The sequence below is a fragment of the Sturnira hondurensis genome, unplaced genomic scaffold (assembly GCF_014824575.4).
Source record: "Sturnira hondurensis isolate 20B ecotype Veracruz unplaced genomic scaffold, ASM1482457v3 Scaffold0019835, whole genome shotgun sequence".
Classification (NCBI taxonomy): Eukaryota; Metazoa; Chordata; class Mammalia; order Chiroptera; family Phyllostomidae; genus Sturnira; species Sturnira hondurensis.
Genome location: NW_028092466.1, coordinates 3,220,499 through 3,241,775, shown reverse-complemented (window position 1 = coordinate 3,241,775; position 21,277 = coordinate 3,220,499). Strand labels below are relative to the sequence as shown.

The window sequence follows — 21,277 nt, the reverse complement described above, 5'->3', positions numbered from 1 at the left end:
TAAGTTACCCAAAGTCTCTCAACTTCTTGAGAGAAACAGAACTGAACCCGAGTCTGTCTGCCTCCGAGTCAGTGTGCTGGGTCCCTTTCCTTACTGAGTCCGCTGCCTGCACAGCCCCTCTTTCTGCTGGGTGCATAGGAAAGGCCTCTTGTCCTGCCCCCTCCCCCTGCTCCCTGACTCTGCCAGGCAGCTCTTCCTACTGGGGAAGTAGGAGGGATCAACCACTTCTAAATTGCCTTTCAATCTTCCTCCTTGTCCTTTGGTGTCAGGTAAAGGCAAGAGAAGAGAGATGTTAGGCAACTTGCCCCAAGTCACACAGCAAGTAGGTGGGAGAGCCAGGGTCCAGTCTAGGAAATACAGCTCTAGAACAGGGTTTCTTAACCTCAGCCTGTCTGATATTCGGGCCGGGCAGTTCCTTGTTGTGGAGGCTGTCCTGTGTATGTTGGCAACCACAGCATCCCTGTGCCCAGCAGATGCTGGTGCCCCCCACCCCCCAATTGCAAGCAATAACTGGAAACATCTCCAGATGTTGCCAAATGTTCCCTGGGGGAAAGCACCCCCTCTTCCAGAGATAGTCTTTGCTTTCAACCCAACCTTTCTCTAATATAACATTGAGTTTATTTAAGCCAAGAGGGTCTGTAAATAATTCTCTTTAACAACTTCAAGTCCCATGTAGAAGCAACCACAATTCCAATTTGCAATATGCTCCACTGTTATATGTTCTCACACCATAGCCAGAGTGACCTTTTCAGATAAGGAAGTAAGATCACATCACTCTTCTGCTTAAACCCCTCTGGTGGTTTCTGATGGTGCTCAGAACAACATCCAGACTCCTGTGTGGCCAAGGGTCCTACCTGCCTAGGCCTGCCAACCACTCAGCCGGGTTTCAGGCCCCTCTGCCCCTCGCTCGGTGTGCTTGGCCACGCTGGCTACTGCCTGTTCCTTTGATGGGCCGTGAATGTTTGGAGCACACCATGACCAGGCAAGAACAGTGGGGGCTGTGCCCAGTGCCTAATTTGATGTGATTGAAACCAGAAAAGATCTTTTTCTCTCTCTGGGGTCAAAGCCTCTACTGAAGTCTGCCATCAGAGAGTGGGGCCACCTGCGCAGGCCTGCTTGCCGGTGCTTGAAGGGATGGAACAGAGCTGCTAGGGTGATTTGGCCAAAAACTTCGTTTCTCCTTTCCAAGAAGGAAAGGGACTATTCTCTACGTAACTCTGAGCAATTTTTTCTTTCTGAGGTTATTTGTTTCAAAACATATAAAAGCCATAAAGCTAGATTTATTGAAACTGAAATAGAAAATATAAGGACCACGTTCTTCTCTGTAACTATGATGATTCTCAAATGTTTTCATCTCGCAGAAGGGGCCGCTTTTTACGTTCCTATAGACACTCATACAAGCAGTCCTATTCGGAACTCTTACAGAGTTAAGAAAGAGACGAGGCTGGGGAGAGGAGCAAGAAGCTAACATTTATTAAGCACCTACTCTGTACTAGACAGGATACACACCTCACCTCCTCTGGTTGTAACGATGGCTCCCTGAGGTGGATGTGATGCTCCTATTTTTTCAGATGTGGAATGAGAGACGTTCAGGTTCACTTGGCTGGCAGAGCAGAGCCAGCCTGCTCTGCCCTCATCCATGGTCCATGTTTTGTGAATGGCCCTCCACTGCCACTCACCCCAGCCTGGGTCAGGACTTTCCCTTTCCATACCCCATCCCGGGCGACCCTGTCCATGCTGCGCCCTCCCAGCCTGCAACGTTATCACCTGATGCCGAAGCAGCCTGTATCATTGTGAGGTCTTCAGCTGACTCAGACCAGAAGGGCACTCAGGACAAGGCCAAGAGGCAGCCTGCGGGATCAAAGGGAAGGCCGAAGAACCAGGCTTGGAACTGGTGAGAAGCAGACAGCTCCGGGGTGGGGCCGCCTCAGTGGCAGGAACTGTTCTGGCCTGGATTCTGCTAGAGTCACTGTTTTCAGCCTTGCTCACTCTGCTTTTGCTTCCAACACAAAGCAGGATCATGTCAGCTATCAATAGCTGGGGGAGTGTGTCTGTCCTTGGGGAAAGGAGAGCAGGGCCCTTGATTAAAGAGCCTTCCCCACCTCCCCGTGGACTGGATTCAGTGTTCCGAAAGGGGCGCCCCCATGAAGAAGAAGAAGAGTGGATCCTGGGCAGCCAAACATACGTGTCCTCTCTGTCATCCTCTGGGCCCTCCATTGATTGGCTGGTAGATGGCTCTGCCCAGATGCAGACCACCTCCAACTCGGCATGCCCTCCCCCGACCCACTTCTTTGGACTCTGTTCGTGGAACAGGCGTTTTCCAGGCACCAGATGGGAAACTCGAGTTGGTCCTGCTTTCCTGTTCCTCCTTCCTCCCCTGCTCTCCCCTCAGGTGGTCCGCTGGGAGCTGCACACACACCGTATCTGAGTCTGTGCCCCCTTCCCCTTTTTACAGCTCCCACTCTAGTCACCCTGTAGTGACCTGGACCCTTGAGCCTCCTTGTCTGTGTCCTTACTCCTGACTTACCCCTTCGTCCTGGGCACCGTCTGTCACGTTAAAGCACCTCTCCGTGCATGTAGCTTCCTCTGTGTTCAAAACCCATCTGGTACTTCCCATTTTGTAATAGCAACAACAACAAATACTTAAATGACATATATTAACTATTTTAATATCAAAACACTTCTTTCAGATAGGTACTAGCATTCATTATCCCTTNGTGGATCCTGGGCAGCCAAACATACCAGTGTCCTCTCTGTCATCCTCTGGGCCCTCCGTTGATTGGCTGGTAGATGGCTCTGCCCAGATGCAGACCACCTCCAACTTGGCATGCCCTCCCCCGACCCACTTCTTTGGACTCTGTTCGTGGAACAGGCGTTCTCCAGGCACCAGATGGGAAACTCGAGTCGGTCCTGCTTTCCTGTTCCTCCTTCCTCCCCTGCTCTCCCCTCAGGTGGTCCGCTGGGAGCTGCACACACACCGTATCTGAGTCTGCGCCCCCCTCCCCTTTTTACAGCTCCCACTCTAGTCACCCTGTAGTGACCTGGACCCTCGAGCCTCCCTGTCTGTGTCCTTACTCCTGACTTACCCCTTCGTCCTGGGCACCGTCTGTCACGTTAAAGCACCTCTCCGTGCATGTAGCTTCCTCTGTGTTCAAAACCCATCTGGTACTTCCCATTTTGTAATAGCAACAACAACAAATACTTAAATGACATATATTAACTATTTTAATATCAAAACACTTCTTTCAGATAGGTACTAGCATTCATTATCCCTTTATTACAGTAGGGAAAACTTGAAGCAATGGGATGAGGTAAATTGTTTATCTGGATCAGAGGCTAAGTAACCCTACCAGCTAAGTGCCAGGCAGGGATTTGAACCCAGACAGTCTGACTCCAGAGTTTAACTTTTAACTGGTACTGTGCCTGTTACCGTACACGATGATCTTCTTTAGCACATTGAAGGCCCCACCCTGAGTGGCTCCAGACTCCATCTCCAGTCAAGTTTTCTGCTTCCCCTTGCACGTCGTGTATTCTGGTCAAGTTGGGCTTAAGAAAATAGTGGGACAACTAAGAGTGACCATTCTGAGTATTTTATCATGGAAAATTCCAAACGTGGACAAGTTGAGATAATTATACAGTGAGCACCTCATACCCACCACCTAGATTCTATAATTTGTATTTTACAAAAACTGCCTTACCATGTATTTATCCACCTATTCATCCTTGAATCCACTTATCACTCCCCTTTGTTTTCTGCATCTTATATTTTGGATGCCTTTTAAATGAAATTTCAGACATTGCTGTACTTCACCCCAAACCCTTCACCTATGTTCCCTTCTCCTGGCTTTTTGAAGATGCTGGCCTTAAAGACCACAGTGATCTGGCCACAAGCCACTACATTCCTGTAGCCAGCAGAAGCTGGACGAGGCAAGGAACGTCTGCAGGCAGTGTGGCCTTGCCAACACCAGGTGTGGGGCTAGTGATGCTGATTTTGGATCTCTGGCCTTGAGAGCTGTGAGAGAATACATGTCTGTTGTTTGTGTGGTGATTTGCTACAGCAACAGCGGAGAACTTAAACAGAAGGGAATGCAAGGGAGGATGCAATAGAATCGGCACGTGGGATGAAGGAGGCTTATTCATTAATCTGAGGTGTAAGGTGGTTTGTCTGAGAAAGGCAGTATTGGAAGGCTGGCGCACCAGAAACTGAGGATACCTCTGGTTAGCAGGTGAAAACTTTGGTGTGGGTGTGTTTGAAGTCACTGCAGCTCACCCCAGTGGAATGTACAAGAGGCATCTAGACACATGAAGGCCCGCAGCATGGAGCTAAAGGACAGGGTAGTAAATTCAGAGGTAGTAGGCGAGGCTGGGTGAGTATGTGCGTGTTGGCCAAGGTGGATGCTTCAGGCAGCTCTTTTTTTAAAGAATTTTTTAAAAGATTTTATTTATTTATCTTTAGAGAGGAAAGAAAGGAGAGAAGGAGAGAAACATCAATGTATGGTTACCTCTCGTGAGTCCCCTGCTGGCCCCCAACCCAGGCGTGTGCCCTAACTGGGAATCGAACTGCGATTGTGTGGTTTGCAGGCCCGCGCTCAATCTGCTGAGCTACACCAGCCAGGGCTCAGGCAGCTCTTGCAATTCATTCTTTTTTTTTAAAGATTTTATTTATTTATTTATCTTTAGAGGGGGAGGAGAGAGGGAGAGAAACATCAATGTATGGTTGCCTTTTGTGCATCCCCTGGTGGGAGTTGGCCTGCAGGGAACTGGCCTGCAACCCAGGCATGTGCCCTGACTGGGAATTGAACCACGATCCTGTGGTTCGCAGGCCTGTGCTCAATCCACTGAGCTACACAATTCATTCTTTCATAGGGAATTTGTGAGGTCAAGACATGGAAGGAGCAAGGAATCATGTCAGGGGTGTCAAACTCATTTTCACCAGGGACCATGTCAGCCTCACGGTTACCTTCAAAGGGCCCAATGTAATTTTAGGACTGTATAAATGTAACTACTCCTTAACTGTTAAGCAAGAGCTCGGCACTGCCACCGGGTAGAACAAGGTGCTGGGTCGGATAAGACAAGGTGGAGGGCCGGATCTGGCCTGCGGGCCGTGTGTTTGCCACCTGTGAATTGTGGTGAAGGTGACACTGAAGGCCCAGGTTCTGCAGAGTCCAGCTGCGGAGGCAAATGCTGTGGCCCAGGAGGAGGCTGAGGCTTGGTCCGGAAGCAATGGAGAGATGGGAGGGTATTAATGTGCTTCCTTTTCTCATTTCTTTGTAGCTGCAGCCCGAAGCCAGTCAAACCTCGGAGAACCACCTGTCACCATCAGCTCAGCTTTCTCTAGGTCAAAGCTTTGTGCAAAGCCACTTCCAAGCCCAATATAGGTAAGAATGGGCTGCATTTAGAGTCACCCAAGAGTTCAGCAGACTTACATATGCTGGACACCGGTCTCCCATGGTCATGTTTACCCAGAGATCACAAAACCACAAGCACCATTCTCTCTCCCATCAGAAATCCACAGTAAACGCTCGCTCCTATGGCTCCTGACCTTTAGCATTTCTTCTTTTCCTTCTTGCTGGCTTCTGGGCCTCCCCTCTCCCCTTGAAGGAGTGGTGGTACCAGGGTGGTTCTGCGGATGGTGAACATGGGGGCCAGGATGTCCCCAGCAGGAGCCTTTGGGTGAGACCATAGTCCTCTCTATGGCCAGGGAGCCCTGTTTAATCAGTTATTATGAGTTCAAAATTTCCCAGCGTTCCAGAGGATATTAAAAATATTTATCATTACATAGCCCTCAGCTTCAGAAAGGTTCTTTTTGGGCTTAATATATGAGAGTTTAGAGATTCATACAAGGCAAAATACTTTCAAGTATTACAATGTTTTTTTTTGTATAAATATGAAGCCATATTTTATTCCATATCAGACTTTTAGAAGCAACTTACTAACTTTTTTAAATATTTCAATTATAGCTGATATTCCATATTATTTTAGGACAGTTCAGTTGTACTGTATAGTGGTTAGACATTTATGTAGTTTACGAAGTGATACCCCCCTAATAAGTCTAGTACCCACCTGACCCCATGCATAGTCATTACAATATTATTGACCATATTCCCTATGCTGTACCTTACATCTCTTTGACTATTTTGTAACTACCAATCAGTACATCTTAATCCCTTCACCTTTTTCACCCAGCCCCCGCAACCTCCCTCCTGACAGGCATCAGTTCATTCTCTGTATCTGAGTCTGTTCCTGCTTTTTCTACTTGTTTCTTAAATTCCACATATAAATGAAATCATATGGTATTTGTCTTTCTCTATCTTATGTCACTTAATATAAGGTATTCAGTATTTTAATGAAAGCATTAATTGCAGTGAGAGGTCAGAGAGGGGAGAAATCCCTGTGGGCTTCTCAGAGGGGGTGTGCCTTTTGATGGGCTCTGGAGGATGAATAGGACTGAAGGGGTGGGAACATCTTCAACAAGAATAAAATAGAGGTGGGAATGAGCATGATGATCAGGGTCTAGGGGAACCCATTGTTACAGAGAACTCTTCTAGGCGACATGCTCTCCCATATATGTTTAAATTTATTCCTTATAAGAGCCTCAGGAATCCACGAGGCTGGGCTTTTTGTGGTGGTACATTGTAAGTGGCAGAACCAGGGTGTGACTTTTGGTAGCTCTCCGAAGCACAAGTCCTGCTTGCCTTTGTAATTCTTCCTCTCTGGTTGCTTTTCCGCCTCACCTCGCTTTCAGTGGTGTTCCGCTGCTACTGTGGTTGCATGGACACTCTGCCCTCTGGTTCTCTGTTATGGATACCAAACTGTTTTAAAAATATTCCTCTTCTGGATGTTGCATTAAATCATTCTCAACGGCGTCCTTTTCTCTGAGTCTTCTGGATACTCTCCTTTTTCTCTGCTGTGTTTTTCTTAGGCCTCCTATTGTTTTTTTTCTCTTATTTACTTTAAACCAATGGACAATTATTCAGTCTTCTAGCATCACTTACTTATAGTCATTTGCTTCCAGACTTTTGGGGCACTTGTATTCCTTGTGTTTGGGAAGGAAGAGATGACTCAAAATGGCCCAGAAACTCTTTTGATTCAGAATTTACATTTAGTAATTGCCGGTCAAGGGTACTGGACCTGAGTACCCCTCTGAGGGGATGTTTACTTAGGAGGACTGGAGAGTCTCTGAAATACTTTGAAAAGATGCCCGACTGGCTTTTCACTGGAGTGGAAAGTCCACAGCCCTGGGGCCGTTCCCCAGATCCCGACCCACTTCCCACCCCCGCACCAAGGAGGGGTTAGCCATGGAGCCCCCCACTTCTGCTCGTGGTTGCTGAGCATATTAGGTAATTGAAATCTCTTCTAAATGAGCCCAGATTTCACTATTGCCCATGAAGAGAGGCCCATGTTTCCTGAGAGCTGTGGGGCTGCACTACAAGGTACACATAGAGGAAACCTAGAATTCATGGCTGCTGACCTTTTTATCCTTGAAAGCTACCTGTAGAGCATTGGTCTTATCTTCAGCTGCCCAAAGTGCAGGCTGCCTGAAGCAAAAACGAGACCAAGGAAAAGAAGACCATGCAGAGGAGGGAAAAGGAAGTGTAGGGCTTGGGCATGTTAGAGCGCGGGGGAGGGACACCATTAATTGCACGCAGTACCACTCATTGGTGACCTGGTACGATAAATTCACTCATTTCTCTGCTAACTCAGTTCTCTCTATTCTCCTCCCCTTTTGTCTACACATACTCGCTTCTTTTTTTCATCCTCGCTCAAGGATATGTTTATTGATTTTAGAGAGAGATGGAAAGAGAGAGAGAGAGAGAGAGAAACATTGACTGGTTGCCTCCCATATGCACCATGACTGGGTATCTAACCCACAACCTAGGTATGTGGCCTGACAAGGACTTGAACCCACAACCTTTTGGTGTGTGGGAGGGTGTTCTGACCAACTGAGCCACCCAGCCAGGGCATACACATACTTTCTTATTCTTCTTCGAAATATCTGAGCGTCAGATTTTGTGCTGGGTCCAGCAGTTACAATAAAGAACATAATAATTCCTTGCCTGTGAGAGAGAAATACTAATTAAATATATCCATTTATTGCCTAGATAGTTCATTGAGGCCTACTATGTGCCATATTTCCTTCTGGGTGCTGGGAATAAGTTGTGAACAAGCCCCAGTGCCTGTTCTCAGGGAGCTCACATTCTGCTGGGCAGGGTGTTAGATAATTCACACCTTCACAAACAACTTGCTGTGATGATAGGTGAAATGATAAGGTGTCACCTGGGAGGTGCAGAGGCAGCCAACCTCAGATAAAGTGGTGGGTGAAGGCTTATCAGAGGGGACATTTGAGCTGAGAACTGAGTGACAAGGAGTCATCTAAATACTTGGGGACAGGACATTCCAGGCAGAGGAAATAGCAGAGACAAAGGGCCTGGGGTGGGAATAATCTTGACAAGTTTAAGAGACAGAGAGCCGCCAAGCTCTGAGGGGCTGGGGTTGAGGCTGGGGAGGTGGGTGGGGCCTGCTGATGCAGGTGCCCAGTCCAAGGCAGGGGCGTGGTCTAATGGGCACCGGAAGCCACTGCAGCATTGAAGGCAGGGTGTGGTCTAGTTCTCAATTTAAAAGGGGACACTGGGCCCGAGCCAGTCTGGCTCAGTGGCTGGAGCCTCGTCCCTGTAAGCGAAAGGTTGAGGTTTTGTTGCCCAGTGAGGGTGCACATACCTAGATTGTGGGTTCATTCCTGGTCCAGGCACGGTGCGTGCGATCCCCGGTCTTGGCGTGGATTCCTGGTCTGGGTGCACACAACCAATGTTTGCTTCTCTTGCAAAGGCAAGCAACCAATGTTTGCTTCTCTTGCATTGATGTTTCTCTGTCTCCCTTCCTGTCTCTAAGAAAGCAAATGAGAAAAGAATGTCCTCGGGTGAGGTTCAAAAGAAAAAAACGAGGGATGCTGGTGGTTATGGGTGGTGAAGGGAGGCAAGACCGGAGGCTGGAGCAGCGGCTGGTGTCCTGCAGTCGCCCCAGTGGGTGCCGAGTGGTGGCCGGGCCCTGGGAGGAGGTGGTGGAGCTGGGGAGAAGTGAGTGGGGCGGCAAGGGACAGGTTCTGAATCTCGAGGCCACCGGACTTGCTCGTGGGTTTAGGGGTGTGGCATAGGGGGCGAGGGGAAGACGAGGATTGAGGGTGACTCCTGGGTTTTTATAGATGTGTCTGGTGAGCACTTTGAAGGAAGAGTTGAGGGTGCTTTGAAGTACACGCTGCAGGTATGGAAGAGAAGATAACTCTTGTTTTCTTACTCTACTCTTTATTACCACACTTACTTCTGAAACTTCTGAGACGTGTGGGTGTTTTTCCCACACCAGGCAATTCTGTAGTTCTCTCTGGACACCAACTGGTGTCCTACAATTTACTCAGTTCGACACCACCTACCTGGAGATAGCATCAGGGCCCACAGGACTGCTCCCCAGCAGACACCAATTATAAGTTCCAGGTTATTACCTGTGCTTCTGACAGACTGGTTACACCTGAGAGCTTCCTGCAATCCCTCCTTGGAGTCAATGGTTTGCTGGAGCCACTCAGAACTCAGGAAAACACTTTACTCACTAGATTACTGGTTTATTGTAAAAGGATGCAACTCAGGAACAACCAGCTGGCAGAGGTGCACAGGACAAGGTGCATGGGAAGGGGTGCAGAGCTCCCAGGCCCTCTTGAGGCCCCTACTCTCCCAGCACCTCCACATGCCCACCAACCTAGAAGCTCTCCAAATCCCTTCTGCTAGGTTTTTGTGGAGGCATTATTAAATTGATGTGCTGGGTTAAATTGTTGGCCATTTCTTTCCCCAGGGACTGGGGGGGGGGGCTACAGGTTCGACCCTCTGGTCACATGGTTGGCTCCCCTGGCAACCAGCCCCACCCTGTGGTTATCCAGAGGCTGTCCAGAAATTACCTCAATAATATAACTTAGGTGCAGTTGTAAGGGGCCATGAATAAGATGCTCCCTTTCACCTTTATTCTTACTCTTGTCAGGACATGCCAAGAGTGCCAGGAACAGGCATGGAGACCAAATATATATTTCTTATAAAAATATATAAAAATCACAGTGCCACAAAGTGCCTGACTGGTACAGTTGAGTCGAGAGAGGACTCCTCAGGAGTCAACATTTGAGCCAAGCGGATTCTAAGGACTGCTAGTGCCTTTGGGTGGATTACCGTCAGATGATGAATAAGAAGCACGGTGTTTGTGCTACAGAAAAGTACTGATGACAGTTAAATATACCTGCTTTGTTCCTGATAATCTATAGTAAGGAAAAATAATAGCTAGGGGTGTCCATCGGACTAGGGCTTTTCAGGTCCCAGAAGTGATTTTCTGCAGTGGCCAGTGGGGGCAGCTCTGCGCTGGGGCCCCTGAACAGTGGTCACTGCTGGATCCTTCTCCGCCTTCCTCTTCACGTGGGAGTGCTTGCCTGGCGTGGAAAGTCCCCCAGCTACCCAGGTGAAGCTGGGAGAGGTATTATGGGTTAGTTTAGGGACGCTGTTCACTGAGGTTCTCTCCCGTCTACTGTCCCCTTTGAGGGAGCTGAGTATTTCACTTTGGCTGCTGGACAGAAGGAAGAATAATATTGGGGTGCCAGAGATAAGGCCTGGAGGGAAAATAATGAGCTATTCTCTGTGGTGATGACCACAACCTAAAACGTCTGCCAGTTTAATGACCATGGATTGTTGCTCTGTGGGAGTTTTGGCTGCAGGAGGGAGTGTGTGGGCTCACGAGTGTGTGTGTTTATTTCTTTGTGCTGTTCATAGCTTTATTCCCAGAGTCTAGCCTGGTCCCCATTCCCGGCAGCACGCCCTTCTAGGCAGGTGATGCTATGGAGGGTTTTCTCAGAACAGATCTTGCAGAGGTGACAGCTTGCTTATGTGTTGCCATAACCATCAGTGGTATAGAGGTAGGTTCCACTGTCCAGGGCTCAGGTGGAGCTGGCCAGGCTGGAAGTGGGAACTGTGTATCTATCTGGCAGCCGTGAGAGGTCAGGTCAGAGTGGTAAAAAGTGCGGTGTCAGAGCCTGGGGCTCATTTCTGGCTTTTGTCACTAGGGGAGGCGAAGTACAGTGCCGAGGCTGGAGGCTGGTTCTGGGGCAGCTGACTGGGTTGGCTTTGTAACAGAAGCAGTTGGACCAGAGAAGAAACGCCTTAGGGAGATGGGTGAGGCGACCTGCAAGGGCGGTGGTGGTTTTCTGCCCCCTTCCGCTGAGAGCGGTTGGGGGAACATTAGGATGGGGCTGTGTGCTCTGGAGGGCAGCAGACCCCTCAGGCCACATTGGAGGTGTGGCTGGAGCCCCGTAAGCCCTGGAGTTCTCTGTAAAAGTGACACCGCCCCTCTTGTCCCCTGGTGTGTTGGTCCCACTCTGTCCTTGTTTCTCATCCTGGGAGAAACCGGTGTTTTTCACACCTTTTCTGTAGTCAATAGCAAGCATCCTGTTTTCTTCATCCTTTAAAGATAAAATTAGACCCTTGTGTGTTTTTTCCAAACATCTCTCCCTTCCTGACAGAGATGTGTGGCCCAATATGCAGGCCTGTCCCTGAGCCAGTTTAATAGGGTACAACTCTCAAGGAAAATGCAGCCTGGCTTAGTTTTAGTAGGTGTGAAAAGAAAAATAAACCAAAGAAAAAAATATTCCTTTTCATTTGTTTGCTTAGATTGGAAAAAGGGATTTGGAAATTTCTGAATGTTTAGGTGCGTGATGGGTGAAGGTGGAGGGAGGCCCGGAAGAGAAACTGGATGGCAGAGGACACCCCACAATGTCAGGTCCCCCTGATGCTGGGAGCTCAGTGTATCTGATACACAGTGTTTTTTACCAAACCATTACCGTGGTTTTCCAGAAAGGAAATCTATCAGAGGCTGTGAGAATGTTTGAACATTTGATACTTGTGTCGGTTTTCTAGAATCATGGTTGGCATTCTGTTAATTTATGTCCGGGGGGGCTGACTTGCTCTGAACAGACCACTAGGGGTCCCCTTGGGCAGTACCCAGGAAACCTCAGGGTTTCTTGCCTGTCCTCGTTTGTTGTTGTTGTTGTTGTTGTTTACTTTTGTTTGCTTAACAGGAAACCAATCAAGCAGGACAGTGCTTTCCACGGAGCCGGAAGACCTGGTTTTCACACTGATTGCAGCTGGTTTCCCGCAGGCTGTCTAGTGGTGGGAACACGGTCTGCCTGTGGAGTGTTGCTCCTCGTTCCCAGGGAGGGTGATAGAGATTTGGGGGTGAGGAATGTAGCATCCAGAAATCCCTTAGATCTTGGAAGAAATGGCATATTACATGATTGGGGAAGTAAACTGGAGCACCGATATAGAATTTAAAAGTTGCACTTTACTTTCAAAGTTACCAGAATGAGGGAGTGTTGAATTTAAAAGAGTTTAAAGACTCTATCCCCTGGCTAGTGGGGCTCAGTGAGATGGGCATCATTCCACGAAGCAAAGGGTCACCAGTTTGATTCTGGTCAGGGTACTTGCTTGGGTTGTAGGCAGGTCCCTGGATGGGGGCATGTGAGAGGCAACTGATGGATGTTTCTCACATTGATGTTTCTCTCCCTCTCTTTCTCTCCCTAAAATAAACAAACAAACAATCAAAAGAGTTTAAAGACTAGAAGTAAACTGTGTGTTTATCTACTCTAAAACAATTGATGCCTCACTCACTTACACTGAAGACTGCAGGAGTGATGATGAGCATGTACTGTGGAACCTGAGCCCAGCTCTGCCTCCCAAAAGCTGTGTGTCCATGGGCAAGTTACTTAACCCCTCTGTGCTTCAGTTTTCTCCTTTGTGAAATGGGGATAATCCTGGTGTTTATGGGTAGCACATGGGTTAATACATGCATGATGCTCAGAACAATGCCCAGTTCTTAGTAAATGGTATTTCATTGGTAGGTATTACCAGTAGCTCCAATTTTCTGAGCTTTGTTTCTTCATTGGCACAATAAGGAGGATGGTCCGCATCACCGGTCCCCTCACCCCCGCCCTGGCTGAACACTAATATGACCTGGGGAAGTTTTGAAATTCTGAAGCCTGTGCCTCCCCCTGCTTTCTTTGAAACAAAATCTCTAGCAGTAGGGCCTGGACATCTGCATTTAAAAAAAAACTTCCCGCCCGACTCTGGGGCATAGCGATGCCTGAGACCTCCCAGCTCGCAAGCTGGTGCACTAGGCTTCTGTGTGGAAGGGTCCCAGCTCCCTTCCCATTCACAGGGCACTAATACATACTCAGTGCACTAATAGTGTGATTAAACTTTTTTCCTTTTTTAAAAAAATTGAGGCGAAAGTCACATAACACAACATTAGTCATGTTAAAGTGTGCAGTTCAGTGGCAGGTGCGGTCACAGTGCCGTGCAGCCACAACCTGTCCCTAGTTCCCAAACACTGTCATTACTCCGACAGAAAGCCTGGTACTTGGTGAGCAGTTTCTCCCCATCCTCCCCAGAAATGAAATCATCAAGCATGTGGCCTTTTGTGTTTGACTTCCTTCACTTAGCATACTGCACGTATGTTTCAGCCATGGACAGTATAGCATGTGTCAGGGCTTCATGGCTGAACACATGTGACCTTCTGTGTGTTATTACATTTTGTTTTCCATTCATTCATTGGCCACTTCAGTTGTTTTTGTCTTTAACTATTATGAATAATGCTGCTAGAAACATTTGTGGAAGGTGTTTATTTGAATACCTATTTTTAATTCTTCGGAGTATTTACCTGGAAGTAGAATTTCAATGGTAATTCAACTTTTTGAGCACCCACTAGACTGTTTATATGATTAAACTTAACTCCCTTCTTTGTCCTCACAGGTCTTCCTTGACTTGTCCCCACTGCCTGAAACAGAGCAACACCTTTGACCCTTTCCTGTGCGTGTCACTACCGATCCCCTTGCGCCAGACGAGGTGTGTGAGCGTCGTGTATGAACTTGACTTCCTTACTCCTTACTGGGAACCTCTGGCCTTGCATCTGTAATTGTCTCTCTTTTGCTTCTCATTCAGCGTTTCTGTAGAACGCAGCCTTATAGCTGGGGAACATCCAGTTATTGAACGTGACAATTAAAGTGAAAGGTTACTGTGTTTCTTTTTTAGCTGAAGAAGGAATTATAAACCGTGCCTTTGTTGGTTGGCACCGGGCTATGTCTTTGGCTCACTCAGGAGCTGGTGCAGGCCAATGGGTGCCACTCGGTCAGACTGACAAACCAGAGAAAATCTGTTACCACCTGCTTTTTCATGCTTTATTTTTCATCCTTCCCCCTTTTGTGAAGGTGTAGGAAAAGGTTTATCTAAGGAGCAAAGAAAAAGGGAAAAGGTCGTTGGAGATGAGAGAAAGAGAAAAGGGGAGTTCGGGTTGGGTAGGAGCCACAGTGGGGCCTGATTTCATGAAAGCAGGAAACATACAGTGCAGGCTTCCTACACGCCCAGCGCTCAGCAGTGACCCTAAAGTGACGGGTCATTGTCAGTGTCACAGAAGTTGAGTGAACTCCTAGATGGAGCGCCTTCACTGGCATCAAGATGGAGGCATTTCTCCCTCATGTTGCCCACCTCTGTGAATACTGCTTCTCATCCTCCACCTTCACGACATAGCTGAAGGCATGACAGCCTCCTAAAACCATTCCTGGCCATGTAAGCCCCCATCTGCTCTGAATTTTTGTGCTGCTGAGAGCCTATGCCACGAATACAACACTGGCTTATCCTGTCTCCAGTGGCACCATCAGAAGATGTCCACGGGCAGATGTGAGTTAAGGTTCCTGGCCTAATGTAAGCATGGAACTCTAATTGGGACTGCTGACTCTGGGGCCAGACAGCCTGGGTTCAAATCCCAGCTCTGTAAATTAGCTGTGTGAATTGAGTAATTACTGCAGTGTAGACCAGGAGAAACAGGTGCCAGAGGAGTGAAGCCTGGTGTGTGGTGGACACAGAAAGAAGTAGGGACAATGCAGAACCCTGTCCTTACCAAGGGAGAATTTTAAAAAATATTTTATTTATTTATTTATTTTTAGAGAGAGGGGAAGGGAAGGAGAAAGAGTGGGAGAGAAACATCAATGTGTGGTTGCCTCTTATGCACCCCCTACTGGGGACCTGGCCTGCAACCCAGGCATGTGCCCTGACTGGGAATTGAACCGGCAACCCTTTGCTTCACAGGCCCGTGTTTGCTACACCAGCCAGGGCCCAAGGGAGAATTTTAATAAGGAAAGGAAAGCTGAATCATACTGAAGAAGAAGCTTAACTACTTTACTTCTCAAACAAACTCCAAAGTTTAGTTTTGGTTAGGGTTATCTATTTAACAAACAGAACCATGACACCGTAGGTATGTATTGCAACTATTAATCAAATGCCTCTTATTTTTAACTTGATGGAAAAGTATTCTGCTGATTCCCTCTGAGCATTGGCTCTCCCGTGCCACCTGGTGACAAAGTACCTGAAATGCAGTGGCCCAACTTGGAAGCAGAGATGAGCCAAGGTGCTGAACTTGACCTCGTGTTCCCTGGTGTTGGTGACATCTCATGTCAGTCCTTCAGGGATGTGGACTCTCTCCTGTTTTTTAGATTTCTGAGCATCACCTTGGCCTTCCCCTCTAAGAGCCAGCGGTTCCTGCGGGTTGGCCTGGCTGTGCCAATCCTCAGCACAGTGGCCGCCCTGAGGAAGATGGTGGCAGAGGAAGGCAGCGTCCCTGCGGATGAGGTATGATGGGAGTGCATGGGGCCTGAGCACTGGATGGCACAGCGCTAACCGAGCCAGCTGTCTAGGGTTAGTTTTCCCCGTACAATGGCTCTGCTAAGTGCTGAGTTGTTTTTATCTTCATTTGAACTAGTTTTGTTAGATTGTGTTGTGACAGCTGTCATATTAGTGTGCATTAAAAAAACTTCTCAAAATTGATGAATTTTTGTGCAGCCATTTTAATATTGAAGATGGAAGAAAGCATGCAACATTTTCAGTGTATTATGCTTTATTATTTCAAGAAAGGTAAAATGCAACTGAAATGCCAAAAAAAAAAAAAAGATTTGTGCATTGCATGGAGAAGGTACTGTGACTGATCGAACTTGTCAAAAGTGGTTTGTGAAGTTTCTTGGTGCTGTTGACATTTTGGCCAAATAAGCCTTTGCTGTGGGGCTGTCTTATGCACTGGAAGATGTTCAGCAGCGCCCTGGCCTCCACGCACTAGAAGCCAATAGGGGCAGATAGCCGACATACTCAGAATATCCAAGGCAATAGTTATTGGTGAAAATGAAAAATGTGTCTTTTATTTCATGGAAAAAACAGACAGACTTTTGGCCAACTGAATAGATATTATAGTTGTCCTCATTTACCAGTGAGCAAAGAAGAGGTGTTGAGGGAGTGAGTAGCTTGCCCACAGTCACAGAGCTGGTGAGTGGCTGAGCTAGGACTTGAACACAGGTGGTTTGGTTTCAGAGCCTGAGCCACTGTTTGTATTTTACTCCGGAGAATAGAAGCCAGGATACTGAAGGGGCAGTACGTGAGAAATGAGGACCACTGAGGAAACTGAGGATATGTAACATAATAGGGGAGATTTGGGAGAAAGTGGGCTGGCTGTGCTGTGCAGATTGGATTCTCTGTGACTGGGGAGGACAGAAGTCGTAACGGCTGCTGCCTCCCACTCCTGCCCCAAGAAAAGGACGGGCAGAGGTGATGGTGGTGACAACCAATGTGGCGTGAAGGGACGGGCTCAGAACGAGGTTCTAACTGTAATTCAGTCACTTTCTAGTTTTCTGACCTTGGACAAAGTAATCGGTCCTCTATTTCTTCAATTGTAAAATGGATGACCTGATGACCTCCTGGGTTTTTTTTACAAATTAAAAAATATTTTTAACTTTTGTGGTTAAGGAATAACACATGTACAATAAAGTGAACATACCTTAAGGTTAAATTTGTTTAATTTTTACATGCACATACATCTGTGTAAATCACCACGATCACCGAGCCTTTCTATCACCCCCGTGGGCTCCTCCCTGCCCCCACCCAGTCCACCCCTCTGACTTATACACCCGATTTTATGAGGATCTCAGGTGAGTAAAAATGTGTGTATCTTGCTTTATAAACTTGACGTGCTCTGTGGAGATCTAGTGAGAGGATGAGAGAGAGTAGGACAGTAGGTGAGAGTCTTGGGAAAACCATGTCAATATGAAAGATCAGAAGTCTGAGGGGTAGAGTTTGAATAATCTGGAGAGTAAAAGGACTGTCAGGAATTTGAGAGGTGTGATGTGTTTGTCCTTGGAGATACATATCCCGTGGGAGTTCTCAGTGCAGGAACGGGCACTATGACTGGAACTTAAAATCTACTTTGCTATTTAGTTTTAACTGACCACTTGGTTCCATTGATATTATATATGATCATGGGCATCTTTGGACTTATTTTATGCTTTCTATTTATCCTCTTTTTCCCTCCTTTACTGCTTCTTTTGCATTGAGAAATTTTTCATTTCACCTCTTCAGGTGTGGGACATACACGTTACATTTCTATGTTCTCTCCTACTGATTAGCATTAATATCTCAACATGTGTAATGAACAAAGTTGTATGATAATTTTCCCAAACAACACAAGGATCTTGGCATGCTTTAATATCCTTTATGCCTTTTGATTTAGATATTGTCATAGAGGGATAATCCCCCTCCCTCTTCTCCCTGGTTGTAGTAGTAATATGGTTGTTATTACAGGTTTACTATATTCAATGCCTATTTACATTTACCAATGTTCACCTTTTTTTGTTGTTCATCATTTAAAGTCAAGTTTTCCTTTGGGATTCAATTTTTTTAACCCTGAAGTGTATCTTTTACAGGAGAATTTCTAGCCCTGGCTAGTGTGTAGGGGAGCTCCGTTCAGCAGAGCTCTCCCAGCCACTGTGGATGAGAATAAATGTGTCAAGACATGATCTGCTTGGGGAGGAAAGGCTGAGCAATCTCGCAGAGGATGAGGGCCTCAAGCCTCTTTCTCAATGGGCTTTGATCGGGTTTAGTTTGCATAGGAATATTGAACATATACATGAAGCTCATCAGTCATTGTTAGGCAGTAATGATCAAGGAATAGATAACATTCAAAGAACTATAAGGGCTTATTCTGAGTGAGGGTCAGATAGATAGAGTGATGCCAGAGGGCCATAAAACTTTGGGAAACAAATTCATTTTGTGCTTGGACCTTAACATTTAAATTGAGGGCATTCTTAGCAAAGCAGGTTTCACAGGATTTTATGCATTCTTTCTTAGGCCTCCCAGAAACTGCCGTCCCCACACAGGGCTGCACCCACCTTTGGCATTGTTTCAGGCCTGAATCAGGCAGGGGAAGCAAGGCAGCCAAGAGATTAGGAGACTTTTTACAGGTAGAGTGAGGACTCAGGCAATGACAAAGGTGAAGGGTGAGGGTCTTTTGTCTCTTCTCCGCAATCCCCTAAGTCCTTCCCTGATGGCCCCTTCATGACTGTGCCTATCTTAGGTTGTTCCTTCCTTGAGGAATCTAATCCCTCATTAACTATCCAGCCATCCTCCATGGCCAAGCAGGGTGAAGTAAAGGGGGCAGAGGCTGTGCCCCTGAAAGGAGGATAAATCTTGTCTACTTAGGGTCTTATGGTCCCAAGGTCCCCTAGCTATGGGGCCTTTTTTCCTATTGGTGAGGTTCCAGCTCCTGAAATGAGGCAGGGCAGTCCCTAGCACTGGTGGATTGAACATGGGTCTGCCAACCAAAGGGTTGCTGGTTCGATTCCCAGTCAGGGCACATGCCTAGGTTGTGGGCCTGGTCCCCAGGAGGGGCATGCAAAAGGTAACCACATATTGATATTTCTTTCCCTTTCTTTCTCCTCGTCCCCTCTCTCTAAAAGTAAATAAATAAGATCTTTTAAAGAAAAAAGAGAATTTTTAGCCAGTGTTTCTTGGATGCTTTGTGTGTGCCAGGATGTTGATTCCTTTAGCCCCAGAGGCAACAGAGTTGGGTCTGGGGCAGCCAGGGCCCTGGAGGCAGCCACCCCTCTTTTCCTCTACAAAACCAGCTTCTTCTGCTTACTCAGTGTTCCATCATGTGTGTCATGATGTAAAAGAGTTAGCAATACTCTAGATTTATTAAGTTCTTTCATTGGAGATCTGTTGGTGGTAAACACCCTCATTTTTTATCTGATGACTTTATTTTGTGCTCATCTTGCATGACACATTAGCTAGGTATTAAACTTCAGGTTTTCAACTCCCCCCACCTTTCCCAGGGCAGTTTGATATTCTCTTGTCACAGTTGAGATGTCTGCATTCCATCTAATTGTTATACCTGTACTTTAGTACTAAAAATAAGTAGTATTTCTCACTAGCTAGACGAGAGGAGAGAATAAAAGAGAGGTTTAAGCCTATCAGTCACTTTTATTTTATTATTTTTAAAAATGTCAATTACAGTTGACATTCAATATTATATTAGTTTCAGGTGTACAGCATAGTGGTTAGACATTTATTCAACTTTCGAGGTGATTCCCCCATAAGTCTAGTACCCATCTGACACGGTACATAATTATTATAATATTATTGACTATGTTCCCTATGCCGTGCTTTGCATCTCTGGGACTGTTTTGGAACTGCAAATTTGTGCTTCTTAATTCCTTCAGTTTTAGATTTCTCATTTGTTTAGTTCCTTTTGAGGGTTCGAGATGGAAAACGGTCCTTCCCATTCCAGGTGATCTTGGTTGAACTGTACCCCAGTGGACTCCAGCGGTCCTTCTCTGATGAGGAGGACCTGAACTCCATCGCGGAGGAAGACAATGTGTATGCGTTCCGAGCCCCTCCACCCCCTGGCCAGGAGGTACTCTCAGGTACACTCGGGGTTGAATGTTGTAAGTTATAGGTCTGACAAAGTGCTCTTTGGGCACTAAGGTATACAACATTTACATTTTAGTACTTGGAACTATCAGGCTTATTTTATTTGATATTTGTTGTGCAGATGGTTGGTTGCTTACAAGTATTCAACTCATACAGAGGTTTTCCAGACTTTAGTGAATGTCAGCATCACCTAGAGGCTTGTTTAAGCAGATTCCTGAGCCCTACCCACAGAGTTTCTGATTTACTGGGGCAGGGCCAGAAAATTTGCAGGTACAGCAAGTTCCCCGGTAGTACTGATGCTGCCGGCCCCAAAGCCGCGCTTCGACAGTCACTAATCAGAACAGGTACTGGGGGAATCTTTGCTTTCAGATTCCAGTGATTTAAGGTCTGTGCTTAAAGTAATTTTATTACAAACTGGAGCAGTAGACGGGCAAAGAGGTTATTAAATGACCTTTTGTTAAAGGTTCCACTTCCTAATGCTTGCCTCTCCTAAACTTGCGATTGGCTAAAATGGCCACTTCCTGTCAGTCTTTCAATGCAGGTCAGTATATGTTTGGCTCAGTCAGCTGGTAAGGAAGGCCCATATTTAGAGTGCCCTGTGCCCACAGTGCCATACACCCCCAGCAAATCCTGTACCTGGACCCTGCATCCTTACCAGCATAGGCGGCCGGCTGTGGGAACCAGGTGTCTGCAATTCTTCTGGGTCAACAGAGACAATCTGGAGCAAGGCATTGACCAGCCCTGAATATGTTATAACTCAGTGAAACAAGCCCTCGTTTCAAATCCAATCACAGGTGACACACCTGTGCCTTAAGAGTCAGATTTTCAGCACTGATTGGAAATTGAGGAAAGTCTGATTCCCCTACCTCTCAAGGGTAATAATGATTCTTACCTTTTCTGTGTGCGTATGTTGGCTCTTTGATCAGGCAGACAAATATCCAAAATAATTTTGGCATATTTTTCAGATTGGCTTTGAAAAGTGTTCATTATAATCCCTGCCTTACCTTTAAATTATTGGCTGAACATGATACAGATTCTTTACTAATGACATGATCTTTGTGTGCAGGTGGCGGGTGGCCACGGACCTTGTAGCTCTTCCCCTAAAGCGCTCTATTGTCTTCCAGCGGTGGGGGAGAGAGGCTGAAAGAGAAAGGGGGCCTAGGGGAGCCAGGGTTTTGCCCCGGCAAAGCAGTTCCATTAAGAATACAAATGCAGTTCTCTCTCCGCAGCTCATCCGCCTGGCCTGTCCGTCTCTCCTCGCTTGGCAGCCCGTGCAGGTCAGCGACCGGCGCTGCCTGCCCAGAGTGAAAACAAGGTGCTGATCCTCTTCTGTAACTTGGTGGGCTCAGGGCCACAGGCCAGCAGGTATGTTCAATTTCATCCTTCTTTTCATGTGATATCTGGGGTGCCTAGACGTGTATTGGAATTCTGTTGAGAATAATTCTAATTTGATAAAATTAAAT

General features: G+C 46.8%; 1 protein-coding gene across 3 annotated transcripts in view; it reads left to right on the top strand.

Moving 5' to 3' along the window:
* Positions 1 to 21,277, top strand: part of USP43 (ubiquitin specific peptidase 43) — a 65,721-nt gene that overhangs the window by 11,149 nt on the left and 33,295 nt on the right. For all 3 annotated transcript variants that reach the window (XM_037028222.1, XM_037028221.1, XM_037028223.1), the window contains exons 3-7: positions 5,275 to 5,378; positions 13,824 to 13,916; positions 15,560 to 15,695; positions 19,672 to 19,807; positions 21,044 to 21,179. In XM_037028222.1, the coding sequence (XP_036884117.1) occupies positions 5,275 to 5,378; positions 13,824 to 13,916; positions 15,560 to 15,695; positions 19,672 to 19,807; positions 21,044 to 21,179 (605 nt within the window). The remainder of the gene's footprint in view (positions 1 to 5,274; positions 5,379 to 13,823; positions 13,917 to 15,559; positions 15,696 to 19,671; positions 19,808 to 21,043; positions 21,180 to 21,277) is intronic.